This window comes from Accipiter gentilis, chromosome 7 (genome assembly GCF_929443795.1).
Source record: "Accipiter gentilis chromosome 7, bAccGen1.1, whole genome shotgun sequence".
Taxonomy (NCBI): domain Eukaryota; kingdom Metazoa; phylum Chordata; class Aves; order Accipitriformes; family Accipitridae; genus Astur; species Astur gentilis.
This window is the reverse complement of record NC_064886.1, coordinates 41,360,671-41,385,266: the sequence shown is the minus strand read 5'-3', so window position 1 is coordinate 41,385,266 and position 24,596 is coordinate 41,360,671. Positions and strand designations below refer to the sequence as shown.

Sequence of the window (24,596 nt, the reverse complement as noted above, 5' to 3'; positions counted from 1 at the left end):
GTGGTCAGCTGCTGTGGCTCAGTTCGGTATCAGTGATCTGCTCTCCGCTCCCCGTCACCCACTTCCCAACCTGTAGGTGATACAACAACACGATTTAATTTGGGGTTTTTTTTGGCTTTTCTACTCCAGGAAAGAGTTTCTCATTGCGGATGCCCTGTGAAGGGCCCGGGAGTTTTCTACAGGGCTGAAATTTTTTGGAGGGTGAGGAGAAACAGGGCCTGGCATCTCCGGTGGGATTTGGCACAAGCTGTGTCCCTGGCTCAGGGACTCTGGGGGTCCCCAGGCGCGCTGCCCCCCAGGCTCGTAGCAAGAATTTGGGTGGCGAGGCAGCCTCGACAATTCCCTCTGGTCCTCCCTGGGTGCTCCCTCCCATCCCTGCGGACCCCCCCCTGCCCAAGCTGGAGCTCCCCATCACTTCTGGCTGTCACCTGCCCTGGGACTTGTGTCCCCAGGGATGCTTATGGGGGGGGGACACTAGGGGATGGGGGGTACAGCTTGAGGGAGCGTGGGTTCACGCAGGGATCCCAAAGCACCGTGGAGACCCTGCCAAAGGAGATATGGGGTTGAATCCTTGCTGGGGGCGGGCACATATTTTTTTGGGGGAGGGGGCGTTGAGACGATCTGCTGTCATTTTTACGGGGAGGGGGACAGCATCTGGGCAGGGATGCCGTCGAGGGGCTTTTTTTGGAGAAGGGGGGGATGGAGGGATCCCCGCAGGGGGCCGGGCTGGGGGGGGGGGACGACACCGGGGGGGGGCGCGGTTCCCTTGGCGACAGCGCCACCTGGTGTCGTATCGGACCGGCGCGATTTTCCCCAAATTAGGCTTCAAACCCCGGGCGGTTCTGACCTTTTCGCCACGGGCTGGCTGTTAAAGATTTGCTGCTTCCTTTTATTTTTTATTTTTTTTAGTTATTTATTTTTTCCCCTTCCGGCATCCGGAGCTCCAAAAGTGAATGTGTCCTTTATCGCATCTTCAGATTTAGTATCGTGATATTGGCGATGGAATGCGCCAGGCGAAACTAGTTTATGGGATGCTTCTGGATTAGGCTGGTTCCGCAGCTGGGTGGGAGAGATGGGGATACCTGGCATGGGATCGCTCATGAATACTCAGCATGGGATGCTCTCGGATGCAGCTGGTTACCCAGATTAGCAGAAAAAGCGGGTACCTTGGAGATTTAACTGGTGGGAACAGACACCTTGAATCTTAAATGGATATTTGGAAGGCCAGGTTCTGAGTTTGGTACCAACTTCTTAGCAGGTAAAGGCTCAGATCCGTCAGAGTAATTGGGTGCCTGATTTCTCCCTGAAAACCAAGAAGTATGGGACTTCTGTACCTTAGGGGATCCGAGCCACAGTTCTTGGCACTCTTGAAAAGGGGACTTTGATTTCTGTGTCACTGAAATGCTTTGGGAAGACCACACCTGAACATTTGTTCCCTTTCCGTGCATATTACAAGCACAACTGCTGCCTGACACCCATCTCTGCAGGAAAAGACAGTGCTGGGTTCTTCTCTGGGCTTTGCATTTGCATATGCCTGCCAAGAAATCTTTGCCACTGGGAGACATCCTCAGGAACAAAATACCTGATGCAGGTGAGTGTGCATCTGGCTACAGGAGACCCCCCCCCGATGAGCAGGAGGTGCCCTGAGTGCTAGCAGCAGCTTTGCAATTGTGAGCTGATGTTATTCATAAAAACAATTAACAGAACAGCCCAACAAGTGAGAAAAGGCATGCAGGTCAGTTGTTTTTTAAAAAATGACATTCACTGCCAGTATTGATCTTGCCCAGTAAGAAACTAAAATCATGATATTGTTAAGGAAAGATAACAGAAGGAATAAACTTTATTGTTATTGGGCTTCTGGCTTGGAGAGCTGTCTGTTTGCACAGGCTTTTTGAGACCAATTCCCATCATCACAGGTTGCTCTGAGCCATCAAACTTCTGATAAATGTTTTAACTTCAGTCTTAAAATGAGCTAAATTTTTGCAAGGGAGATGCAGATCCTTCAGAAAATTTCACTGAGGTGAATCGCTGTGTCGTAAACATGAATTTCCTCTTCTCGGACACTTCTCATAGGTCCTCTGAGAGATCCCAAGAAGCCCACAGGCCACTGGTACAAACATCAGAGAGCAAATGACAATTCTAGAGGTCAAACCATCTCTGCTTAATCACGGAAAGAGATGCAGGGATGCTGGCAGTGCCACTTTACTTCAGTGGTTCTTACACTGGTGTAAATACATGAGTCTGAACATAGCCATTTCTTTATTTAAAGCAGCAGGAGTTGAAAAATCCAGAATGGTACAGAAAGTGCAGTTCTGTGGCTCGGCTCAGCTTCAGGCTAATTACTGAAAAAATAAGCAAACACACCTGAGAAAGCAAGATGGCAGGGCCTGGAAAGCTTTGCAGTGACTTACAGTACCAAGAGTTCACTTGGAGCAGAACTTGTTACAGCAATTGTGTTTCTCTCTGGTGGTAAAGAAAAGCTGCTGCAGACCAGCTACCCGAGCAACTGCCTCCTTCAGAGAGATGGAAACGCCACGCTTCGGAGTCTGAGCAGTGCAGGTGCCTGGAAACACTCTGAAAACACGATATCCCTCTGCAAAAATGTAAGTATTACTCTTGTCTGAACAAGTATTCACTCAAAAACACCAAGGAGTGGCAGCAATGAATACATTAATGCCTAGAAATGGAGAAGCTTTTGCAGCATTTCATGAATATTGCTCTTCTTTCCCTGCCATTTTTTTTCTCCCATCTAAGAGCCCTGTGTGTTTGCCTTACTTCTTAAAGAAAGAAAATCACCCTGGTTTAGCTCCACATCTTCTTGCATGGGATGGGTGGACTGTAACACACCTATGTGACTTGCTAGACCTCTGGAGGAGGCACGTTTTGGGAAAGGCATCTCAGTTTCTCTCTCACGTCTTGTCCCACAGGGTGAGAGCGCTGCGGCTTATGTCCCTGGACTGGAAGGAGGCTTGTGTTGGGTGCTTTGGCCAGAAGGCTCGTCTTGAGCCGGAGGACCCGCAGGATGGCACGCTTCCCAGCCACAGCTGGGCTGGCTGGCGGCTCTGCCAGGTGTGCGGAGGCAGAGCGACCACGATGCTGCAGCTCTCCATTGGGAAGCAACAAGATGCCCGTCTGGCACACCAGGTAGCTGTCACGTAGAAAAGGCCGAAGGCTGCCACGCTATTGGTTTTGGGGGATTTTTTTTTTGAGAGCTTTTGATGAGTTTCTAGTCTGTTCTCTCCAGTTGTTTTCCAAAGTGGTAGGCATCACTGCTTGGATCTAGTCTATCAGGAGCCATCTCTGCCGTCCTCATTTTCCCATCTGTAAAACGTGGATATTACTGGGGCCACTGTAAAGATTGACTAGATAGGTCCGTATCCTGAACTCATTTCTCCCAGTGACTTCAGTGGGATGCCCAGCCCAGAACAATGGCAGGATACACGACCCTAAACATTTCTGCAGTGCTTTGAAAGATGAAAAGCAGTGACTTTTATACCTATGTCAGTGTAGGGGCAGGGAAATGTTTCATGATGTTTATAGCAGACATCACGGACATTACACATGAAAACATGGGAAATGGTGCACTTTTCTTGTACGGAGATAATCTTTAATAGATGGCAATGAGGAAATAAAAGCATTCGTACGCAACAGCCTACCTCACAGAGGGGTACATTTGCCCGAGTAACGTGGCCACAGCCACAGATGTTTCCTCCAGCGCCAGAACTGCTGCATGGGGCTGTTCCTTCTGAGGAACCGGAATGAGAGAAATCCCAGCACACGCTTTTCCTCCCCCTCCTCACTCCTTGCCGCCGTTGTGGAGAAAAACACAGCCCCAGTGCTAGATTTTTCAATGGAAACATTCCCCTAAAAACCATTTGTTTCTCCCTCTGGAGCAGTAGAAGATGATGACATGAAAAAAAAAAAAAAAAAAGACATGACTTGAAGACGGTATTTAACCATCCCTTTTCTGAGATATTTTACTGGTCTCCAAAGATAATGAGCTAAAGCCGCTGTCCTTAAAGACTGCTTTCTGGGAGGGGACCAGGGCCTGATGTGCATGGAGACGCTGGAGGGCTGGATGGGGATCTGGCTGTGGGACCCAGGGAAGGGCTTCACTCTCTTCCCACCCTGACAGGGAGATTTTTTTTTTCCCTTTTTCTCTCCATGGAAACAAACAATCTCTGACTCTTGTCACTGGGACAAGACTACACAGCAACGTGGCTTGTTTACTCGCTGTTGTCTTCGGTGGATTGAAGCTGTGTGGCCTTGTCCTTGTTCCAGGAAATGCATGGACATAGCTGTCTGAAGGAAAACCCTAATGATTGTATAGTTTTCAGTGCTGAGTGGCAGTTAGCCACCTCGCTTTTATTGTTAACAGATTACAGTGTTGCCTCACTGCTCTGTGCCACACACCACGCTGTGACTAATATCATTCAACAAAAGAAAAGCCCCTCCAAAGTGACCATGTTCTCGAGCTCTAATGGATCTGGTAGAGGCTTCATTCATCCGATACTGTTTTCTTTCCGCATCTCTCCCACAAGCAAGGATAGGAAGAGGGGCAGAAGCACCCCAGGAAGCTCACGCCCGTGATGTGACACCTAGGGTGGTCGCTGCTGGATCCCACACCCTCGCAGCTGCCATGAGAGTGGAGCTGGGTTTGCTCACCCCGACCAGCCTCCGGAGCTGTTCAGCATCTTTCCCCACTGAACCCTCAAGAAGAGGGGCGTGCAATAACAACATCCTAACTTGTTTGTGCCATGAAAGGAGCTGGAAAGAATGCACTGAACCACATGACAAGCGAGGACATCAGGCTGCACAGAGAATAGAAAGACCTCATTTTTAATTACTTCTGAACAAAGTTGGCTCAGTAAAGTATTTCCCATTGTACTGCTGAACTTTTCTTCTCATCACACAGCAGTGAAACGCAGGCTCCTCTGCTGCTGCAAGTGAACTAAAATCAAGTCTGTGTTAGGGATCACTTCATTCCCTATTAAAAGCAGACTACCCATCTATCACCAGCATTTCAGACTTTTCTGTAGCATCCAGGCACTTCTTTGTCACTGTAGATCTTTTTATCATGAGAGTCCTAAGAAGCAAGGAAGTCCCCTTGCCCTTATAGAAAGAGACTGGGGGTTAAGTGCCTCAGGATACCTTCCCCCCAATTGTTCCAGGCATGAGTGGTCACAGAAAGGCCATTGCAGAGAACTGGCTTGAAGCACTGAGGCCTCTGAAGTCCTAGACTGGTGCTCCAGTCACAGCAAGAAAGAGAGGATGCAAGCGTCGGTATCCACCTGAGATGAGACACAAACTCTTATCTACCTAGACGTAGCCAAGTTCAACTGATGTACTAACAGCAGGGCCACAACTTCAACAGGTACAAAATGAATTATTGAGTAAAGGTTCTCATCTTTAAAGCCTGTTAATTCAGACTGCAAGTTCTTCAGGGCATGGACTTTACAGTTTGATTGTCAGTAAAATATCTTGCATAGTCTTGGTCTGGGCCAAAGTAAAATGTAAGCAGGCTTCAGTTCCTCGAGTTTCATTATGAGATCAGAGTCTGAGGATTCACTAAAATATATTGCATTTCAGAGTTCTGTGGACTTAGGGAAAAGTCAGAAGTGACTCATGTATAACCGATGTCTTCCTGAGCATGCAGAGAGCCTGAAACAATAGATCTGAGAGATGCAGATTGCCCCATTCACTTTTTCTTCAAAATCTGCTGTTTCCTCAAGTAGGAACTTGGTCAGCCCACAAGGAAAAAATCCACATCATACAGCTAAAGACACCAGAAGGCCATGTAGGCCTTGGGCAGTCTTGCATTATTTAATTAAATAGCAATTTAGCATCTTGCACTGAAACGTCTTTCAGCTAAAGATGAGCAACTTCCCAAGCAGCAGTAAGGGCCCCATCCTCGTCACTGCTTCCCTTGCTGTCCAAGGCAGAAATTGCATTGACTGCAGAGTGCACAGGCTCAAACTCCTGCTATGTGGGTATGTGATGCATTTCAAAAAGTATGAGCTATACCCTCCTCCTCACAGGTAAGCTTATAGAACAGCTTTGCTGCAAGTCATGCTGCTTTTCTGCAGAATGTAAATACCCCAGTTCTTGTTTTCCCCGTGAGAATCCTATAGCAACCCAAAGGTGATTTCTGAGGTCTACTGGTTTTGCCTCCACGTAACCGCTTAGCACTAAACCTCGGGAGAAGCTCTGAACCCTGTTGAGCCTTCTGCAGCTTCAGGCTCTATTTTCAACAGCTGCCAGTACTAATTCCTTCCCTTCAGGTTGTTGCTCCTGAAGCAGAGATGACAGAAATGAACTCGTACCTGCACTTTAGTTGCTACTGATTCGCTGAAGCTACCGGTGCAGATGGGTTTGCAAGAGGCTGCCAAACTCTGACCCAGAGTAGCTGCTATTTTGAATTAAAAACATTCTTTAATGACTTTCAGATGGCAAGGCCCAAAAGACCTTGCTGTGTATTAATAACCTGGATCGAAAATGACTACTGAAGTTGGAAATACAACTATCGTAGCATCAACATCATTATTCCAGTCCATTCAAAACGCTAATGAATGGCACATTAGCTTAAGCTCATAACAATTCTCTTTCTTCTCGGGCCCTAACTACAGTTACATACCTCCGTCTAGTTAGTATCTTCTCTGTAGTGTGGTTTGGACAGTTAATTGCCTATTGGGGAAAGTAACAAGATATTAGATAGTACTGTGAAATGTGGCCTCACAATACATGACCAAAAAAAAGCGATAGGCTGGAAAAGAACTGCAGAGATCTGTGCACCTGGATACAGGCCTAGCACAGCTCACCCTGGGGGTTACAGGCAGAACCTCAACTGCAAACAGAAAACCATCTCGACATGTTTGTCCAAACAAAACCAGCCACTGACTGCACGCAGTGTTGAGAGCAAAGCAAGCAAACCTAACACATTTACCTATCACGTAACATGTAAACATACCTGCACTGAAACTTCAGATGTTAAGAAAGAAAATAGAGGATGAAATTCCCACAAATTTGACCAGAAAAGGCTGGTTCAATCTGTAATGCAAGAGGGGAAGTTTGAGATGCTGGAAGTTTTCATTGGCAGAATAACTGCTTTTTAACTGCTTAAGGTCACCTGGGCATCTTCACCAAAGCAAGCAGTATTGCAAGAGTCAAAAAGAACATCAAAAGATCATGTTACTTAATTTGCCATCATTTGGAAGGGGAAGGCAGTGATGTATAATTTTTTTTTTGTTGTTTTTCTTTCCTCTGCTTTCTAAGCTCATGATGTAATGAGTATGTTTAGGTAGTAACATAACCCCTGACTCTTACCCTTGAAGTGCACAACCACTGAAACAAGATGCAGAGGACTCTGCAGTGCTTATGTTTTAATTCAGACTAAGTGATATTGAAAATAACGTTGAGCTGGAGAAAGAGAAAGCATTTTAGAGCACAGCACTCTTTCTTTTTCTTTTTTTTTTTCTTCCAGAAACCTTTCCTTTGTTGACCGTACAAGAAGTTGAAGCAATGCTTTCCTTGAGCCCCTCTGTACAGAGTATATGATAACGATGAGAACTTTTTATTTAATACTGTATGAAATGTCTGACCCCTGAGGCATAATAACGTGCTTAAAATATACTTAACAGTACCCTCTGGCTAAAAAAAGTTTCCAACTCATACTTAAAAAAATATCCATTTAGATGCTTACTTTGACTATGTGCCCAGCATCAATGGCAAAAGTGCTTCTGTTTAGAAAGGATGGTTCAGCCAAAATTCAACTTGTTTTTCAGGAATAGGAAACCGAAGGAAAAAAAAAGTAATAAAAACCATACCAAATAAATCATCATTCTCCTTTACACCGTAAGTGAATGTTCACATGTATGCACATCTTACTGTTCAAGCTAGTACTTGATCGCACTTTCACAATGAAAAGCTGCCAGTGCTGCTGTCTAACCCTCATGACTGTCTGATGTTGTGGGTGCAGGAAGACCACACTGGTGGTGACAAAGGCACAGCAGGAACAGGCTTTGCTGCTATCTCCAGCAACTTTTTAAACAACTCCATACCAGGCTAGTCACCCACAAGTTTCAACCGTGGTCTGTCTGCTTTTCATTTCCACTACAATGATTAGTATTGATGTAATTTCACAGAGGCAACGGAATCACACCAAATTATAAGAGACAAGACAGTCAGGAAAAGCATCTATTTTATAATTATCTGCATCCATGAAAAAAGTACCTGACGCATTTTGGGGAAAAATAGAGGAGAAAACTCTTCTTCACTTTCCTCTGCCAGACTGAAATAAGACATAAAAGGTTTACAAAGGGCTGAATTAACAAAACAGAACTGAGAAAGGGGCTACCATCTCTTCCACCTGATGTTAATAGCTATTACTAGAACTCAGTGGCTGAGCCAGTGTTTCCACTGCTGTTCTTCACAAGAGCACAAAAAGGGCAATCTCTCTCCCCAGCCATTTTTATGAAAAATATGCTGGAAACTCCCAAGAGGCAAACCCCATTTTTTTAGTAAACAGAATTGTAACCCTTAAGATGGGTTTTCTGCAGCTGGCTTTTAAGCTCACAAGTACAAATTTGCAGGTACAACCTTTAGATGATGGAAGAGAATCACCTCTGTATATGTGGCTGCACACAGCTACCCAGGGCAGGTTTTTGATCCAGGCCTAACAAATGTACACACTGCACAGCAAACCAACCCACGGCCAGCGAAAAACAAATACAGAGTGTGGGTACTTTGGGGGTAACTGTTTAGAGAAATGGCCCATCATCTGTCTCGATAAATAGACTTTGCACGTACAACTGCAGGAATGAGGCAGGCAAGTCAGCTGTGAGATGTATGCCTCATTTGTTTGAAAAGTTGGCTTTGCACTTTGTTGTTTAGCCTGCAGAAATTAGAGGATATACTAATATCCTTGAAAACTTAGGTTGGTTTCTCACAAAACAATGAAAACAAGCCTATTTTTTTCCCTTCTATTCATATTCATTTGTGACTATTGATTTCTACTTGCCCTTTGTTTCTCTGATTCTTGGCCAGCTCAACTCGCAAAGTATTACCCCCGAGGCTCAAGCCTTTCAAAGAGGATACAGCACTCTCTGCGGTTGCTTTATCCTTGTAATCGAGAAAAGCCCTGTGCTGTGCTCCTTGCCAATTCAGTCGTAAAGGAGTTGCATGGAATTCCCTTAAAGCACTTTTCAGCTCGCTCACTCTTACACTGGGAGGTATGTTCCCCACATACACAGTAGTAATCATGCCAGATTCCTCTAATCTGGGACTTAAAGAATCACTTTCCACATAATGTTGTCCTATTTGAGCTGAGCCCATAGCAGCCTGTGGTCTTGTATTTTCAGCCATCGCCTTCTCATTTAACACTGCTGGTGTGTTGGCACTTGCCAAGTCTGAATGTTCATCTAGGAGGGTAACATCCTTGCCAGTCTGCTTCTCTCTGTGTCGAAGACTCTTTAGGATGGGGATTTTTCCCAGCATCTCATAGCTGACCTAAAAAGGAGGAAGACAGATACAATTATGAGATTTCTTGCCTTCCAGAAAAAGACGACAACCATCAGGACCCATTTGTGCCATAAAAAGAGAGGAACCTTATTATATTGCTACCATGCAGAGTGCCAGAGCATTCAAAATGTTACTAATTGCTGGCCTGATTCTGAATTTGCTCCCTAAATACACGCTGCAGGACAAAAATAAACATTAGTTACTCTTCAGGCAAGTGCACAATGTAGATCCAGCAGGAAAATCAAAACCAAACTCAAAACTACTTGATTTTGACGTTTATTTATCAGAGTGCTTTCAGATTTGCATTCTCATTGTTATCCCTCAATATTTGCTTTGACCGAGGGCCTCCGCTCCTGCTCTGGCAGAATCCTACATGCCTACAATTCATCAGACCATCAGGCACTTTCATTCTGCAGACCTCCTTGCACTCTGTTCCCCCAAAACAGGATATCCCGTAGGCTGGGTCATACAATGGGGAGGGACGATGGTGTTAAGCTTGCAGCTGGGGAGCGTGCCTTGTAGCGGGGCTCCTCTGAGTGTGGGCCCAGCTGGAGGCACGTTCTCTGGTTATGGCACATCACCACAGCCTCCCTCTTGTCATCTGACCTCACACACCACCCGCAGCTACTCATCAGATCCCACATCAGTCTGCTGGCTTGGATCACAGAACGGAAGAGCGCCCGGACACTAGACTTCAAAACTGTGACCCCTCTATCCCTTCCATCCATCCCCAGTTCACAAGCAGCTTTTCTGGAAGGGCTCTTCCTCTCAACAGCTGAACCCTATCCATCTCAGGCATGAGATGCCCCAGGCTGCACTCAGTGACTGGCAGGAAACACAGTGGTTCCCTAGCTCATGTGGTCTAGCTCTTGGCTTGCAGACTGCAGCTGGAAGGAGGAATAATTCGTACTTGGCTGCTGGACAAGCAGAACATCCATCAACACAAGATCCAATTCTTAAATTTAGGGAGCAAAACAGAGCCTAGGGAAGCAATGCCTGAGCTAGCAGAGACCCAAGCTAGTAGCCCACACAGTGTGGGCAAGCCACTCTAGCAGGGTACTGCACCCAAGCTTATGAGCCACTACTTCTCAGCAGGCTGTGCTGGACTAGCACCAGCATATCCTGCCTAGAATATGCCTGCAGATCTCCCAGCTCAGATCTCTCTTACCTCAGAGGCCCTGAATTCCTGGTTCTACTATTACAGAGTGAGTTTGGATCTGGCTGCAGCACATAAAGTCTAAAATTTACAGATCTCCTGGGAGAGTAGTCCAGCTCTGAAGTGACTCAAGTAAAATCAAAGACAGGCTGGGGGCAATGGTAGGTTTAGGTAACAGGTAAGCCAGTCAACATTAGTCTCTTAAACGTTCCCAGGGCTCCTCTTCTGAGGAGCAAACAAGCAAGTTTTATTTCAGACTGAAGCTAAATAGGAAATGTAATTTACATAAAGCCTGTCCTAGCTCTATCTTGTTCATACAATATCAAACAGCAGAATAGGACTAACCAGCATGGGCAGAGGCCACCTCCATTGTGCAATACTGCAGACCCAGAGTCAAGGTGTTTGGGATCAGGCCCTTTAAACAAGCAAACTTTATGACTGAGAACAATTTCCAAACAAATCTGGCCTGATCTGGCAGCCAGTACAGAGAGGCAAGGACTTCCGCTGGGGCTCTGGGAGCCTCCATGCTCCGAAAGGTACATGCCATTTTCAGATTATGAAGAGTTATTGCTCTGTGGATTCTTGGACTGATTTGTTTTTCTCAGCCAAGAATTCAGACTGCTGTGTTTGACAGCAAACTCCCCTTCCCTGGGCGATACAACATCAAACCAATGGCTGAAGCCATCTTATTTTGTTTTTACTGGCCAACAATTAGGAACATTTGTTGTCCTCTGTCAAATTTCTACGTGAAATGTAAGCTCTATGCTAATTAAACCAAACAGGAGAAACATTTTTCTATTCTCACAGAACTAATCACTCCTGGACCCAAAGCACAACCTCAACCTCTTACCAAGTGCACGTATAGTTCCTTTCACCCTGATAGTAAACCCAGTTCCCAAGGCACGGACTGGGTGTTTAGTTAGAAAGATCAATGCTACCAAGGGCAAACCCTCACCACTTTGTAGATTAAGGGAGTCAAAGAGATGGGCACCGAGAGGATGATCTCTGGAACTCCCAGCCTTTCAAGGACAAACCAAGGAGAGGATTTCGATAATCCAGGGGCCAGCATACTCTCTAAGAGGCTTCAACTGGCCAGGCTTCAACACGGCCTCTCCTCTCACTGGAGTGATCAGTAGTTTTTGGCATCTGACTGAAGCTCTTGGAGCTACTGTTTCAGGCTCCCTGCAAACTCAGGAAGACGTAGTTACAACAGCATACACGTCTTCGTAAGGGCTATGAACTGCTGTCTTCTCTAAAAGCTGAAGCTCTGATCAAACACCACCACCATGAAGTGAATCTATCATTACCTTAAATTCAGCCCTCTGCAGATGTAACAGTAAGTAGCCTTTACAGTACCAAAGCAACAAAGGCAGTTGATTTGGCACTTGGATGTTTTTGTAATAGAAAACATTCTGTAAAAAACCTACATTAGACAAGTTCTGACACTGTTAACTGACACCCTTCTGCCACAAGAGAGACAGAGAATTTACCTCAAGGGCTGTTTTCCCTGGAGTCTAGCAGAATCTTTCAGCTGGGCCAAACCTTCCAAATCCTTCCTTATTTTTCCCCACTTTTATGTCAAGGAAAGGCAGAAACTCGGTTTGGGATTTCAGAGTTTCAGTTCAACAAACCAAGTCAGTACCTTTTTTGGGGTGCAGGGGGTGAGAGCCAAAAGGGCAAAGAGGGCAGTGGGTGGCAGAGGAGAGGAAAAAGCTTGCTCTTCTCTGTTGCAAAATAGCAAACAAAAGAACTCTGTGGTAGTACAATGTGTTGCTAATTACGATCATGCAAAAAGTTTCTTTTGTCTTGTGAGCTGTGGAGGATTGCAATGATTTATTTCCATGTGGAGAGAGGCCAAAGATATTCCTCCTCTCTTTCAAACAAGCTGCACGTTTCTTGGTCCTGTGCCGGCTGGTCCCTCCTTCCTAGCCTTGCCTACTGCTTTAGGCTGAGCCAGGATGCAAGGGACTTGGGTACTACCCCAAGTCTGGTTGATCCAGTTATGCAGACCTGGGCAAACCCAGTGGTGGAAGCTCCTTCCCTTGCTCCCCCCATCCCTATAAAGTCAAGGCCAAACCATTTATTGATGTTTGTAAACTTTGTATTGAGTGTTGGGATTTAGCTAAATGATTGGCTTTGGCAGCAAAGCCAGCTGAAGAAGTTTCCTATTATCCCTTGACCACCAATTCCCAGGCCAGTTCCATACTTCAGCCCTCTGGGATTGGCCAACAGAAGTGCTTGTGGGTCTGCGCTATAAACTCAGTAACTGAAGTGATTCAGGTTAAAAATAACTCCACCAAAGGCAATTAATCATTTAACAATCCTGCCTACTCCCTTGCCATAGCTGGGAGAGCCTTGGGGAAAGAGGACAGCGGGGTAGATGAATTCTTCTGGCTCACAATTACCAGGCTATGGGAAAGGAGCTGAGAAGGGAAACGTGGCCCCTTTCTGACAGAAACCTGAAGAAAACAGAGTCTTGGATGCTGAGTGCCAATACAAATCTCCTAGCACTTAACCCTGAGCATCCACTCTTACGACACCTGGTCTGGTCCCAAAACAACGTAGTGGCAGATGGACTTCTGCAACGTCTCTGCTGGAACATCAGGGCTCTCTTCAACCTCTGTTATTCCAGAACAGTGAATGTAGCCACTTTCAATATTTTGCTGGGGAAAATGAAAGATGTGTTTGTCCTCTGACAGAATGAGTAATGCTGACCCCTGATACAGTGCAGGCCAAGCCAAACACCACTTTGATTTCCCTGGCAGCAGAGGCGGTGCAGTTCTGATGCACGGTCGATGAGGGAAAGGCAGCTATAGATTGGCGAGCATGCTAGGTCTGCCATTTAATTCTGCTTCACACAGCTACCCATCTGCACACACCAACTGATAAAAAGAACACATGGCTCAGGTTGGAGACAGATGCTGCTGCTGCTGCTGCCGCCCTGCCCTGCCACGGAAGGGTGCAAACAAGACCAAACAGTCTTTAGTACAGCAGATCCACCAGCCCTTCCAAGTATTGAGGCTGGTAGGCAGAAGGTGTTTGAAATATTAATCTTTGGTCACCCTGAGGGGTCTCTGACCCAAGACAGTTCATAAAGGCCTCCAGGAGAGAGCCCACTTCTCATGTTGACTCCTTTATCAGTTGCTTGTTTCAAGGAGCACTGAGCTCACAGGGGTTTAAAGCACAGACAAAGCCAAGACAGCTAGGATGGGCCAGCACAGTCGAACATTTTATCATTCATTTGCACAAAATGTCCAAATATGTGCACGCAATCCGAGGGCATATTTCTGGGAGCTGGCAGCCCGTGAAGTCTGCTAGTGTCCCTCAGGAGAACCTTATGCAACCCACATTTGGAATCCATCAGCAAAAACTGATTCCATGGACTCTGCAGCAAGGGTCAGATTTGCAAAGGTGTTGAGACGTTTAACCACGCGTGGAAGCATGTCCTGCTTGCGCTATCCCTCCAAAAACCAAACCAAAACAAAATCTTGGCTAAACTAACAGCAATTTTCTTCTGATGGCAATGCTGTGTCCCTGCTAAAGGTTTTGCCAGCTTGAATGTGTGAACTTTTTGAGCTGTAAAACAACATCACTTTACTTTCCAAATATTCTATCACAGACCAAATCAAAAGATGTTTGTTGTCAGATAGTTTCCATCTCTGCCACTGCGTACTGAACTCTTTCAACATTAGACTCGGGGATTTCCCCCCAGTTCATTTCATCTTGGGAAAAATCTTCTACTTCTATAAAATTCTCAGCAAAAGAATAATTCAAAAACCAGAAGGAAATGCTTGCTAGAATATAGCGATTTTTCCACCAACTACTCTCATTTCCCTCTTCATGACCCCAGATATTTTAATTGGTCTGTATAGTTTCAATTTAAAATAAGCACAGCACAAATAACTTCATAATTGTAACAAATATAATAGACAGTGTCACAGATAAAGATCACAGCTACCCATACAAAATACTAAATGAGAAAGTAAGTCACTTCATGAATTTAGAGTTCCCAGAAACAATGGGTTAGATTTTCAAGACAGATGAAGCCAAATAACTCTCCACTGGCATCCAAATAAAGTTTTCCAGAGTGTTCAGCTCTTAGCAGCTCTTGCTGTCCTCCAAGAGCACGTACTGATTTCTCAAAACCCTGAACTCAGTTGCAGAAAAAAAAACCTTACCCATATACACACTCCAGTACTGCCTTTGTATTTAGAAGTGTTTCTAGAGTGCCTGGCACTGACATTGATAATGCTTCTTTGGCATTAATAATATTGTAGCTCTTATGCTTCCTTGGAACTCTTTAAGTCAGCATTTCTGTGACAAAAATCACACCAAGTAATTCACATCTTCCTGTTTGGAAAAACATACTACCTCGACAGCAAGAAATAGCTCAGCTGGAAATTCTGCACCAAGAACAACTGAAAGAAGGCAACTGAGGGCAAGTTGTGCCAATTACCCCAAGAAGTGAATCATTTACAGAAGAACACCTATTTAGCCCGTCCCCATATCTGACACACTACTTCCTTCCTGCATAGTACATACCAAACAAAAACACTCCAGGAAAATGCACTACCTCCTCCAGCACAGAAATCTAGCCTGGAGACACGCATTTTGTTTGCCGTATAAGCACCTTCTTACTTCTTTTGAGCTGAAAACAGAGTGTATGTATTAATGGCTATTTATCCTAACAGCTTCAGGAAAGCACATCCTTTATAACAATGCTCAGCTGTAATCCCATGTTTGCAAACACCTTTAATTAAAGCTCTTAAATCATTGTCTTGGCTTGATCCAGCCATGTTCCTGAAGGATGAACTTTTTTGCAATGTATTTCACACATCACACATCTTAACAATAAAGTTAAGCTACTTTCTGTTGACAAATCACCATATTTAGAAGCAGGTTATTTATTTACTCACTACCTCTTGGTTCATTTAGTTTTGCTCTGAGGAGCAGGAATGCAGCAGTAAAGCCAGGATTTGAAGGAGAAAAGTATGTAGAGAAAAGGATGTAGAAGCAGCCAGGAAAAGTCAAAGGACAAACACTTAAATAGCCCCTATCAAATCCTGCATTTTTAACACCCTGTCGGTTAACTAGACCTCCCACCTCCAAGACCCTCCATGCAAGAGTTGAACATACAGTTACCACCACAAGCACAAACAAACCATGTACAAGTTGCTCAGCTCCCTGTGAAAGAATAATGCTAATTTCTTTCTTCTTCATATAGACACGACACTTTGTTCCCATCCCAAAACAACAGAAATGTAATGATTATCCCTGCTCTGGCTAGTATCCTCCAATATTCTTATCTAATCAACACAGGCTCTGAAGAGCTGCCAAAAGCAGCTTTAGGTGTTAAATCAACATTCAAATATTCAAGTAAAGGGTCAATCACGTAATGTGCTCCATTCTCAGTGAAAACTGTAGAAAGTTCTAAGCGCGCTGTATTTTTCAGACAGCACCACCAATGTAGAGATTACTATAAAAAAAAAGTTTCACTGTCTCATGCAAACTGGCTAAAGTCAGTGTGGCGCAAGCTTTAGACACAACTCTGCTAAGCATCTCTCCTTAAGCTTTAGAAACAAGCACAAAGAAGTTGTGGCAGATACTTCATTAGTTTATAAGGCATATATTATAGCGCTGATCTTGATTCTTTTTCTCTAAAAAGCAAAGAAATGCAAAGGTAACATCAAATTTGATACATCGCTTGGGACTGACTGACTTTTTTCATGAGTGGTAAAAGTTTCACAAAAATTCAATGGCCCCTGCAAGAGACCATGTTCCCCAGACCTTTGAAAAATGTTGCTGCTAAAGGGAATCAGACAGAAAAAAAAAAAGAAAAAAGAAAAAAAAAAAGATTTAGCAAGGCCACTTACTGAGACTGAAGTCTGACAGCAAGACAGGCAGACTGATCAAAAGTATGTTGGCAAGATGGATGGAGCACAAGGAGCAGGCCTTCAAAACAATTACATTCAGTAATATCCTAGAAAAATTATGATTCAAAAATAATTCAATGGAAAAAATGCACTAGTACAGACAGGGCTTTTATTTATTTATTTATAACCTCAAATCTTCAACCACAGGCAGGGTAAAATACTCTCCCACCATAGGAATAAAAATAGTGCTGGCTAGAATTGTTTGTTGTAGATATATTACCTTAACAAATTTAACTCTTTTTGCTGTTTGGCAAGTGCTTAACAAACAACTCTTGATTTCCCTAGAACTATTCACTAATAATTCCTCAGCGGTTTCTGCAAGACATGGGTTTACTATTCCTCATTTCAGTGTCCCTACTGTTACCCAATCACGTAGGATTGCGTCTGCTCCCTAACTGGATGATCTTAGGAATGAAAATCTAATGACAAAGCTTTCCCAGCATGAACTTCCAGTAAAACAATTCACTAAATGCTTTTCTGAAACTATTTGTGAAGCTGCTAAAGTTTCTGACAATCCTGGGCTGGGGTGAGCCAAACTCATGAAACAATATTTATCTATAAATAATGATTCATGATTTAAAGCAGTATAAAGTCACTATTCCTGTACCTGAAAACAAGCTCCAGCCACAAATTCATCTGTCCTTTGAAAGTTAATTCACTACGTAAACAGCAACGTACCAGCCACTACGTCACACTTCCCTTTCGCAACTGGAGCAGCACCTATTCCACCCATTCCACATGGTCTAATGCTGTAAAGTTCTCTGTGGTACTGTCCCCAGAAAACGAACAGAGCCAGTCTCAATGAGCACTGAGGAATAAAACACATAAGATGAAGAAGCCCCTCAGCTTACACAGGCTATTATACTGCCAATGACTACAAGAAACGTCTATCTTAAAAATCCACAAACATTGTTTCCAGTGGCTCTCACTGGGTAATCCATTTGATATGGCAACCTCAGTTTCAGTAATATATTCCTCCTCCTCACCATTACCACTTAAAAACTGCTGAATGTAGATGCTGCTGTTTTGTTTCATCTACAAACACATTTGCTCCTTTTCCAAGTATCTCTAATACAGTGAATGTGTTTATATGTAAAAATGGGGGACTTATCAACAGAAAGTCAGTACCAGTAAGCCACCGTTAGCAGAAGTAACTTGCCTTATGCCATATTATTCCCTGAGGTTTCGGTCGTTTGCAGTTAGTCTTGATAGTTCTTGTTGGAGTGAGTATATAATCCACAGTTAAATCATGATCATCAAGAAGCTCTTCTGCTATGTCAACCACCTACCAGAAACAAGATATTCAGTAAATAGTAGTTAAAGAAATTCACTAAAAGCATACACTATTCCTGATGTCTCGCAACATATGAAAATCTGTCCGTGACAGAGGAAACAAAGTAAAGATGCCACACCAACATCATTCCAAGTCTTTTCTTCAGACACACCATTCAGTATCACACAGTTCTGACTCGTCACTTGAGAGTGGATATTTTAACTTACCTGACAGTCATGCACAATAGTAACTACAGGTGTATCCTCCTGCACTGCACCCATTGACACCATCATTGCATATTCCATGTCTGCATAACCTTCCCCTTTTCCAATTCTCCAGCCTAAAATATATAAAAGTAAACAGTGATAGTGAACACAGGAACAGCAGCGTGGAAAGGTTGGTAACTGTCAAAGCATGCAACTAAACTAAGCAGTCTGCAACAGATAAACCAAGCGCAGAGTTGTAACTCAGGAAAAATTCAGATCGGCACCTCTCACAGAATGCAACTTTCCTCCTAATCAGCACTGAAATTGAAATAAAACATTAGTTTCAATGAACTCCTAAAGGATCCCAAGAGAGTAATAAACTGCTCTGAATAAACCAAATTTAGTCCAATTTAGTTAACATAGAAGCCTATTTACCCATTGCAATTAGAACCCTCTATTCATGTCAAACATAGGTTAACTCTGTGTGTGTAAAGAGGAGTCTGGGTCACATACAAAAAGCATGTTATTTTTAGGCAATGGATAAAATCTGTGGAAAATTTTTCACCACCAGCAGGTCTTCAAAATACTAGAAAACGCAAAATCTGATCCCTAAATAGGTACTGAATCAGCAGCTGTAACACATGTACTTTCACACACCCTGTGAGAGCAGAGCAGATCCTCTGAACAGGGAGCCCTCTTTGATTCTTTAACAAAAAAAAAAAAAAAAAAAAAAAAAAAAAAAAAAAAAAATTGCTTGCCTGAATAGTTCTACTGAAGGCCAAAACACTGGCCCGCACACTCTAAACCACACTGCTGTCTGCCCACTAGGTCCTGGCAGCATTGTTGTACAGCAGGCATTGATTCTTCCTGGTTGACTGGGATCAGAGACTTGTCACACAGAAGAGACAGAACTCAAGACTGTAATTCAGTTCCAAAGATATGTTTGGGTCTGTCAAAAGGAACACGTAGTGTAGCCTACTGACATCGTGAATCATGACTTAGGACCCTCCTCCTGAAAAGCTTACAAGGCTTTATCTTACCTTTTTCAGAGACAGCCACTGATCCTACAACAACCAAGTCCACCCGTGCTTTCCCATCAAGACCTACAGGCACACTGTATTCTTTTATACCCTGCAAGAAAAACATAATTTTAGGTTCCCAGAGTGTACAGTCTTCCAACGAGTGAGGCAGAAATCCAGAATATTTTGATAAATCCAAGTAACTCCCCACATTTCAAAGTGTTTCTTCCAAGTATAGCCAAGCTGTACATGTCTGGAAAGTTATCCTCTAGGGAATCCTAGAATAGATTCCCTACTACAGTGACAAGAATTTTGGCACACTTCAAGGAGAGCCAAGGGAGGTGGGCACTTTTTTAAGCAAGGTTACTTATTTAGGATCAAGAACTTGTATTTTGAAACCCTTTATTGGGCATCTATTTCTAAAAATGAGGGCAAATGACACTTCCTACCCTACTGCTACTAACTTAAAAGTCATAATATGCCTGTGAGGAATAGCAGAGCACTACAAATTCTTAAATTAATTCTCACATACAAATCACAAAGTTAATTTAGACACAGACAGCTACAGCATAAAGATGTTAAGCTGCTTGCCTGAAGTCACACAAAATGCTTGCTTTACTGAAGCACCACCAGGTACATGAGTTGGATCACTCTCCATTTCACACTGCATCCACCACACAGCCCGTTTCTCCACACCTGTATCTTTAAAAGCACCTTCCAAAGCTGCCCATATGTTCCCCGAGACTACGTTCCTCAACACTTTGCTGTGTGATCATCACTCAGGATGTGCCCCTGCTAAGCTAAGCTACCTTTGCCAAAACCTTCTAAGATGCTAATCAACAGAAAAGCCCGCTGTTGCTGACAAGTGGAAAGAAAAACCTTACACAGCCCTGTCATCCTTTTTTTCTTCCCCTCTCTCTCTGCTCATCCCCACCCACCCCTCTTCAGGGTCCTCTCTGAAGAGCATATCCTAACAAAATTCTGTCTAGAGCTGCAGAAATTAAAAGTGGTGCTTACTTGGGCTTTCAAACATCAGAGTTTTAGAACTTTTAGAAGTATATCTCGTGATTCATTCACTCTTAATATAAGTGCACAGCGTAACATAAATCCTCCTCACACCAATGCAACTTGGTGCCAAATTAATCCCTACAATAAAAAGCCAAACATTTTCTATGTAGAGCAAAAAACCCCAAAAGATCAGTAATTTGTGGCTGACTATCAGTAATAATGCTCATTATCCACTTCACAGCAGTGTGGTAGGAATTGTTTGCACAGTGCTTTGTAAATATAAACAGCTAACAGCATTTATTCATTAGCACGCCTGGTTGGGGGAAAAGCCAGACACATGGTGGTAAGATCACAGATCAGATATGAGGCCTGAAGCAAGTCAAGAGAAAGGTCTCTTTCAAAAGTGCTCTTCAACCCTGAAAAGCTTAATTAGTTAATGACTTTAATTGAACTTCCAACAAAGAAAGTCGCTACTAATTACCATCCATTTACAACCCTCAGCTGTATACAGGATTACTGTAGAACTATATTGCCTTTAGCAGGAGATAAAGAACGAAATAAAACCTATATCGCTGGCCTATTCATTTTATACAAGTTACGTTTTCATATCCAATAAAGACTCGTGCAAAATAACGCAGATTTCTCTGCCAAATTACTTCGGCGGTACAGTATGATATTTTAACACCAGAGGGCAGCAACATACCACACTTCAAAAGAAAACGTATTTTTATACCTCGGTTGATGCAAGCGACAAAACTAACGTTTCTTTAGTCTTAGGATTTTAAAATAACTGATCTTTCTTATTTTGTAATACCTAATATTCTATTGATGAGATTATGGAAAAACTGTAAACACTAAACTCTTCCTCATAGGGTTTGCCAGCTCAAAATTGCAGAAGAGTATAGGAGTACTATTTACTAGAAACCTAAAGATCTAACTCACCTATGAAAGTTGCTCATAATGTTCCAAAAAACACTCACAAAGTAGCGATACCATTCTGTTAATAAAATAGAGCGAAAAGACTAAATTTGCTCACGATTTAAGTACAAACAAAAGAATTATTAATGGTGGATGCGTACACAAAACCAGGAATAACATACTAGCAGAACAGTATATCAGGTAGCATCTGGTTTTCCAATTTCTAGTTGGACTAGCATAACACAACACCCTTCCACAAGTTAATTCAGACCTCCCCCATTTTTCATTCCTACTTGAGACGTAGCACATATTCGCAGGATCTCCTTAGTTGCACCTGAAGGTGGAACAATCTTATTGAACAGCCCAGTTCTCAGACGTGGTGTGGGAACCAACAAAGTCTTCCTTGCCTGCGTAACAAAAGAAGTTCTCACATTAAAAGGAGGTGGGCTCATTTCACACTAAAGAAATATTTTTACTGTCCCATAGGTCTCCACGTCGTCAATCATCTTATTTGCTATAGAGCAGTGAGCATCGTTGACTGCGTAGCACTTGTTGATGAATCCCCTCCAGTACAGCAAAATTCCAGACAAGGTTTTAAGAAACAGATGGCAAGACATACCTACTGGTCTAACGCATATGCCCACAAATAAGCTACTCATCAAATAAGCTAGCGAACACACATGGGCCTGAGGTAGGTCTGTCCCTGCGATAAACATAAGGCAATTTGGGGCAAGGCTACCTTACGTGTTTCGGGGAATAAGAACAGAATGACAGCGAAACAGCTGTTGCTCTGCAGAAACATTAATATCCCCAAACCCTACCTGCACCTTTGCCATTTGCCAAAAAGGCAAAGGCATCCTTACATGAGCTACCTCACGTGGCTTAGGGCTGGTAAAGCTCCCACCAGAGAAACGGCAGGCGTTGACCATGAGATGCTGCCAAGCGCTGCACTGCTGTCCCACTCTCCTCCTCAGGGGTGCAAAGGTGCCGTTACCTGCAGTGCAGCTAGCCGAACACCTTCTAGAGGTTTGTCAGGATCCACTTTAATCTCACATGCTCTGTTGAACACATCCAGTTCTCTGATAGAGCAGCAAGCCTGGTGAGACCCCTGTGTGAAGAAAGGAATCAAGAGAGAAGGGAATACGTTCACTTACTTCCAGTGTTAGAAAGCGAGCGTTCTTCTGGGGAGCATCGGGATTTATTTTTACAGTTTTGGCAGCTTTGAACTCCTGTAAACCCAGAAGCTTTGTCGCAGCATGGGAGGCACCCTGTTTTCACAAGATATCAGCACATCATCAAGGAGTTCACAGCAGAGATGGGCAATTTACAATCTTTCATCCTATAGAGAGGCTGATTTTCCCAGATTTTAAATATGAGGGACATACTGCTAATTTTGCAATGTTCTCTATGGGAAACTTTCACTTACTAACAGATACTGAGCGCTTGACTAATCTCTCGCAGGCCTCAGAAAAAGAGGGGATCCAAGTACTCTCACTTTGAGTTAGGTGTGAATGAGGGTGAAGCCTGGCAAAGCTGGAAACTAATTTCCCTTTTCAGCCAATGAATACAAACAGATTCCTTTAAACACAAGCCACAGTCAGAGATTCTTTTAGATGAAGGCTTTCTGGACAAGGTTCTCTCTTCACAGAGCCTACACTGAGCTCAGAAGATTCCCAGATTCCCTTCCCAACTGAGTAAGATGCTCAAGCTTAGCAAAGCACACACTCCCCTTGTAATTTCAGCTCTGATATTCCCTTTCTTAAGGGTGCGATAAAGCTTCAGGCTTCCTCCACCTGCTTCGGCACCTATTTTACCTCAGCACCAAACTAAGGTAGAATGTTTCTGCCAGTCCCTTGAGCAAAAGCAGAGCCAATCTCCTACTGCTGCTCATGGGCTAAAACACCCAACACCCCCCCCCCCAATGCTATTTCTGACATAATTTCTTCAGCACGTGGCAGATACGTGGCTGCACATCTTGAGCTTGGATTAAAACAGGCAGGCGGTAAAGCGGTGGCCTGAATAACTGAATACTCAAAAGTCTTCTTGTTTCTTCCTCCCACCCATCAAACTAGGGACACAATGAAGCCAGAGCAGGAGGAAGGGGTCTCCCACCACTGTCCAGCAACACACTGCCAGCAATAACTTGGCCACCGTTCGCATTTCAGCAGCACACTGCGTGTTCCTAGTCTAAGCCCTACAAGATGAGTGACCTCAACTTTCCATCCCAATGGACCCGCTGAAGGCCCCGGGGAGTGAAATCCAGTTCCAAATGCCTCAGTTTCCCCACCCGTGAATATATTTAATCTCATTCACGAGGTGTTTTCGTACCCACTGATTCAAACGCCGCAACACACCTGCCACACCTCGTCAGGTACAGAGACCTGCGATTCTTTACTCGTGATGAATGACAGAAGCGTGCTGTTTGCACGGGGGCCTTTTTCAGAGCTCCACCACCTTCTACCCTCGCTCACCAACCCCACAGCCCGCAGGAACCTGCGGTTCACAGCTGCCTCTCTGAAAGCTGCAGCGACGGGCGGGGAGCGGGCGGGGGGGGGGGGGTGGTTCTCCAGAGCCCGCGGATGGGGTCCCGAGGCCGGGGGAAGAAGAAAGAAGCGGCCCAGTCCCTCAAGGCGGATCGCCGTACCTTGAAGTTGGGGATGCGGCGGTGCACCGGCCGCGGGAAATCGGCCAGGCCACTGGCCTCCAGGTAGTCCCACACCTTCTCCCGCACGTCCCCCTTGGAGGCACCTAGAGGAGGACAGAGCCGAGAGAACGGGCGGGCGCCTCACGGGGGAGCACCGCGACCGCCGGGCCGAGCCCCTCCATTTCCCGCCCATTCCCTTCTCCCCCTCGCCTCAGACCAACGGTCGCGCTCGCGCTCCCCCTCCCCGCGCCCCTGACGTGACGTAACCTGCCGCCCCTCCCTCCCCGCCCCGCCGCACCCGCGCGCAGCCGCACGCCCCCCTCCATGGCGGCGCAACCGGCGGCGGCCAGAGGAGGAGCCTCCGCCTTAAGCCCCGCCCCCTCCCGCACGTCTCTACGGCGGCGCGGAGCGCTCAAAAGGTCCCGGAAGCGAAACGATGGGGATGGCGGCCGGGGGATGGCGGCTGGGGGATGGCGGCTGTGGGGTTGGCCAAGGGCCGGTCTTGGGTCGCCTTCGGCTGGACGAGGGGAGTCCCCGGGGAGGGGGAAGGCCGTGATCCCGCCGGAACCCCCTCCAGCAGTGTAAAGGCCGTGAGGGAACCCAGGGCCGTTTCCTCAGGGGGTCGGGCCTGGTGTGAGGGGCCTGGTGGTTTGGGTGCTGAGGAAAAACATTGCGTCACACAAAGTTGTGAGGATTTCAGCTGCCTTCTCGGAGGGTTTCTGTTGGTAGGCAGGTACCGGGCTGTAAAATGGTGCCCTGCAGCACAGGCCTGCCAGGCGCCTTCCCACCTGGGCTCGGGGCGAGGCACCGGAGGGGTCGCACACACCAAAATCTGCAACAGCATCACCCTTCTTTCTGAAGTTGAACGTAGAAAAGGACATGCTGTGCCACGTCGTTAATGTGAGACTACCTCCCCCTCCCCC

The 24,596-nt window shown here is 45.0% G+C and overlaps 1 protein-coding gene across 2 annotated transcripts; it reads right to left on the bottom strand.

Moving 5' to 3' along the window:
* Positions 1 to 8,180: 8,180 nt before the first annotated feature.
* Positions 8,181 to 24,034, bottom strand: MTHFSD (methenyltetrahydrofolate synthetase domain containing). 2 transcript variants are annotated; one of them, XM_049806317.1, is made up of 8 exons: positions 23,972 to 24,034; positions 23,674 to 23,777; positions 22,184 to 22,297; positions 21,323 to 21,436; positions 19,125 to 19,215; positions 18,106 to 18,218; positions 17,765 to 17,890; positions 8,181 to 9,504 (listed from the first exon to the last, which is right to left on the bottom strand). In XM_049806317.1, exons 1-8 carry the CDS (start codon positions 23,997 to 23,999, stop codon positions 8,989 to 8,991), a joined length of 1,206 nt encoding a protein of 401 aa, XP_049662274.1. In that variant the 5' UTR covers positions 24,000 to 24,034; the 3' UTR covers positions 8,181 to 8,988. The 2 variants fall into 2 exon arrangements, with proteins under 2 accessions (XP_049662274.1, XP_049662273.1); XM_049806316.1 differs by lacking the exon at positions 22,184 to 22,297 and adding an exon at positions 22,024 to 22,137.
* Between the last annotated feature and the right edge of the window lie 562 nt (positions 24,035 to 24,596).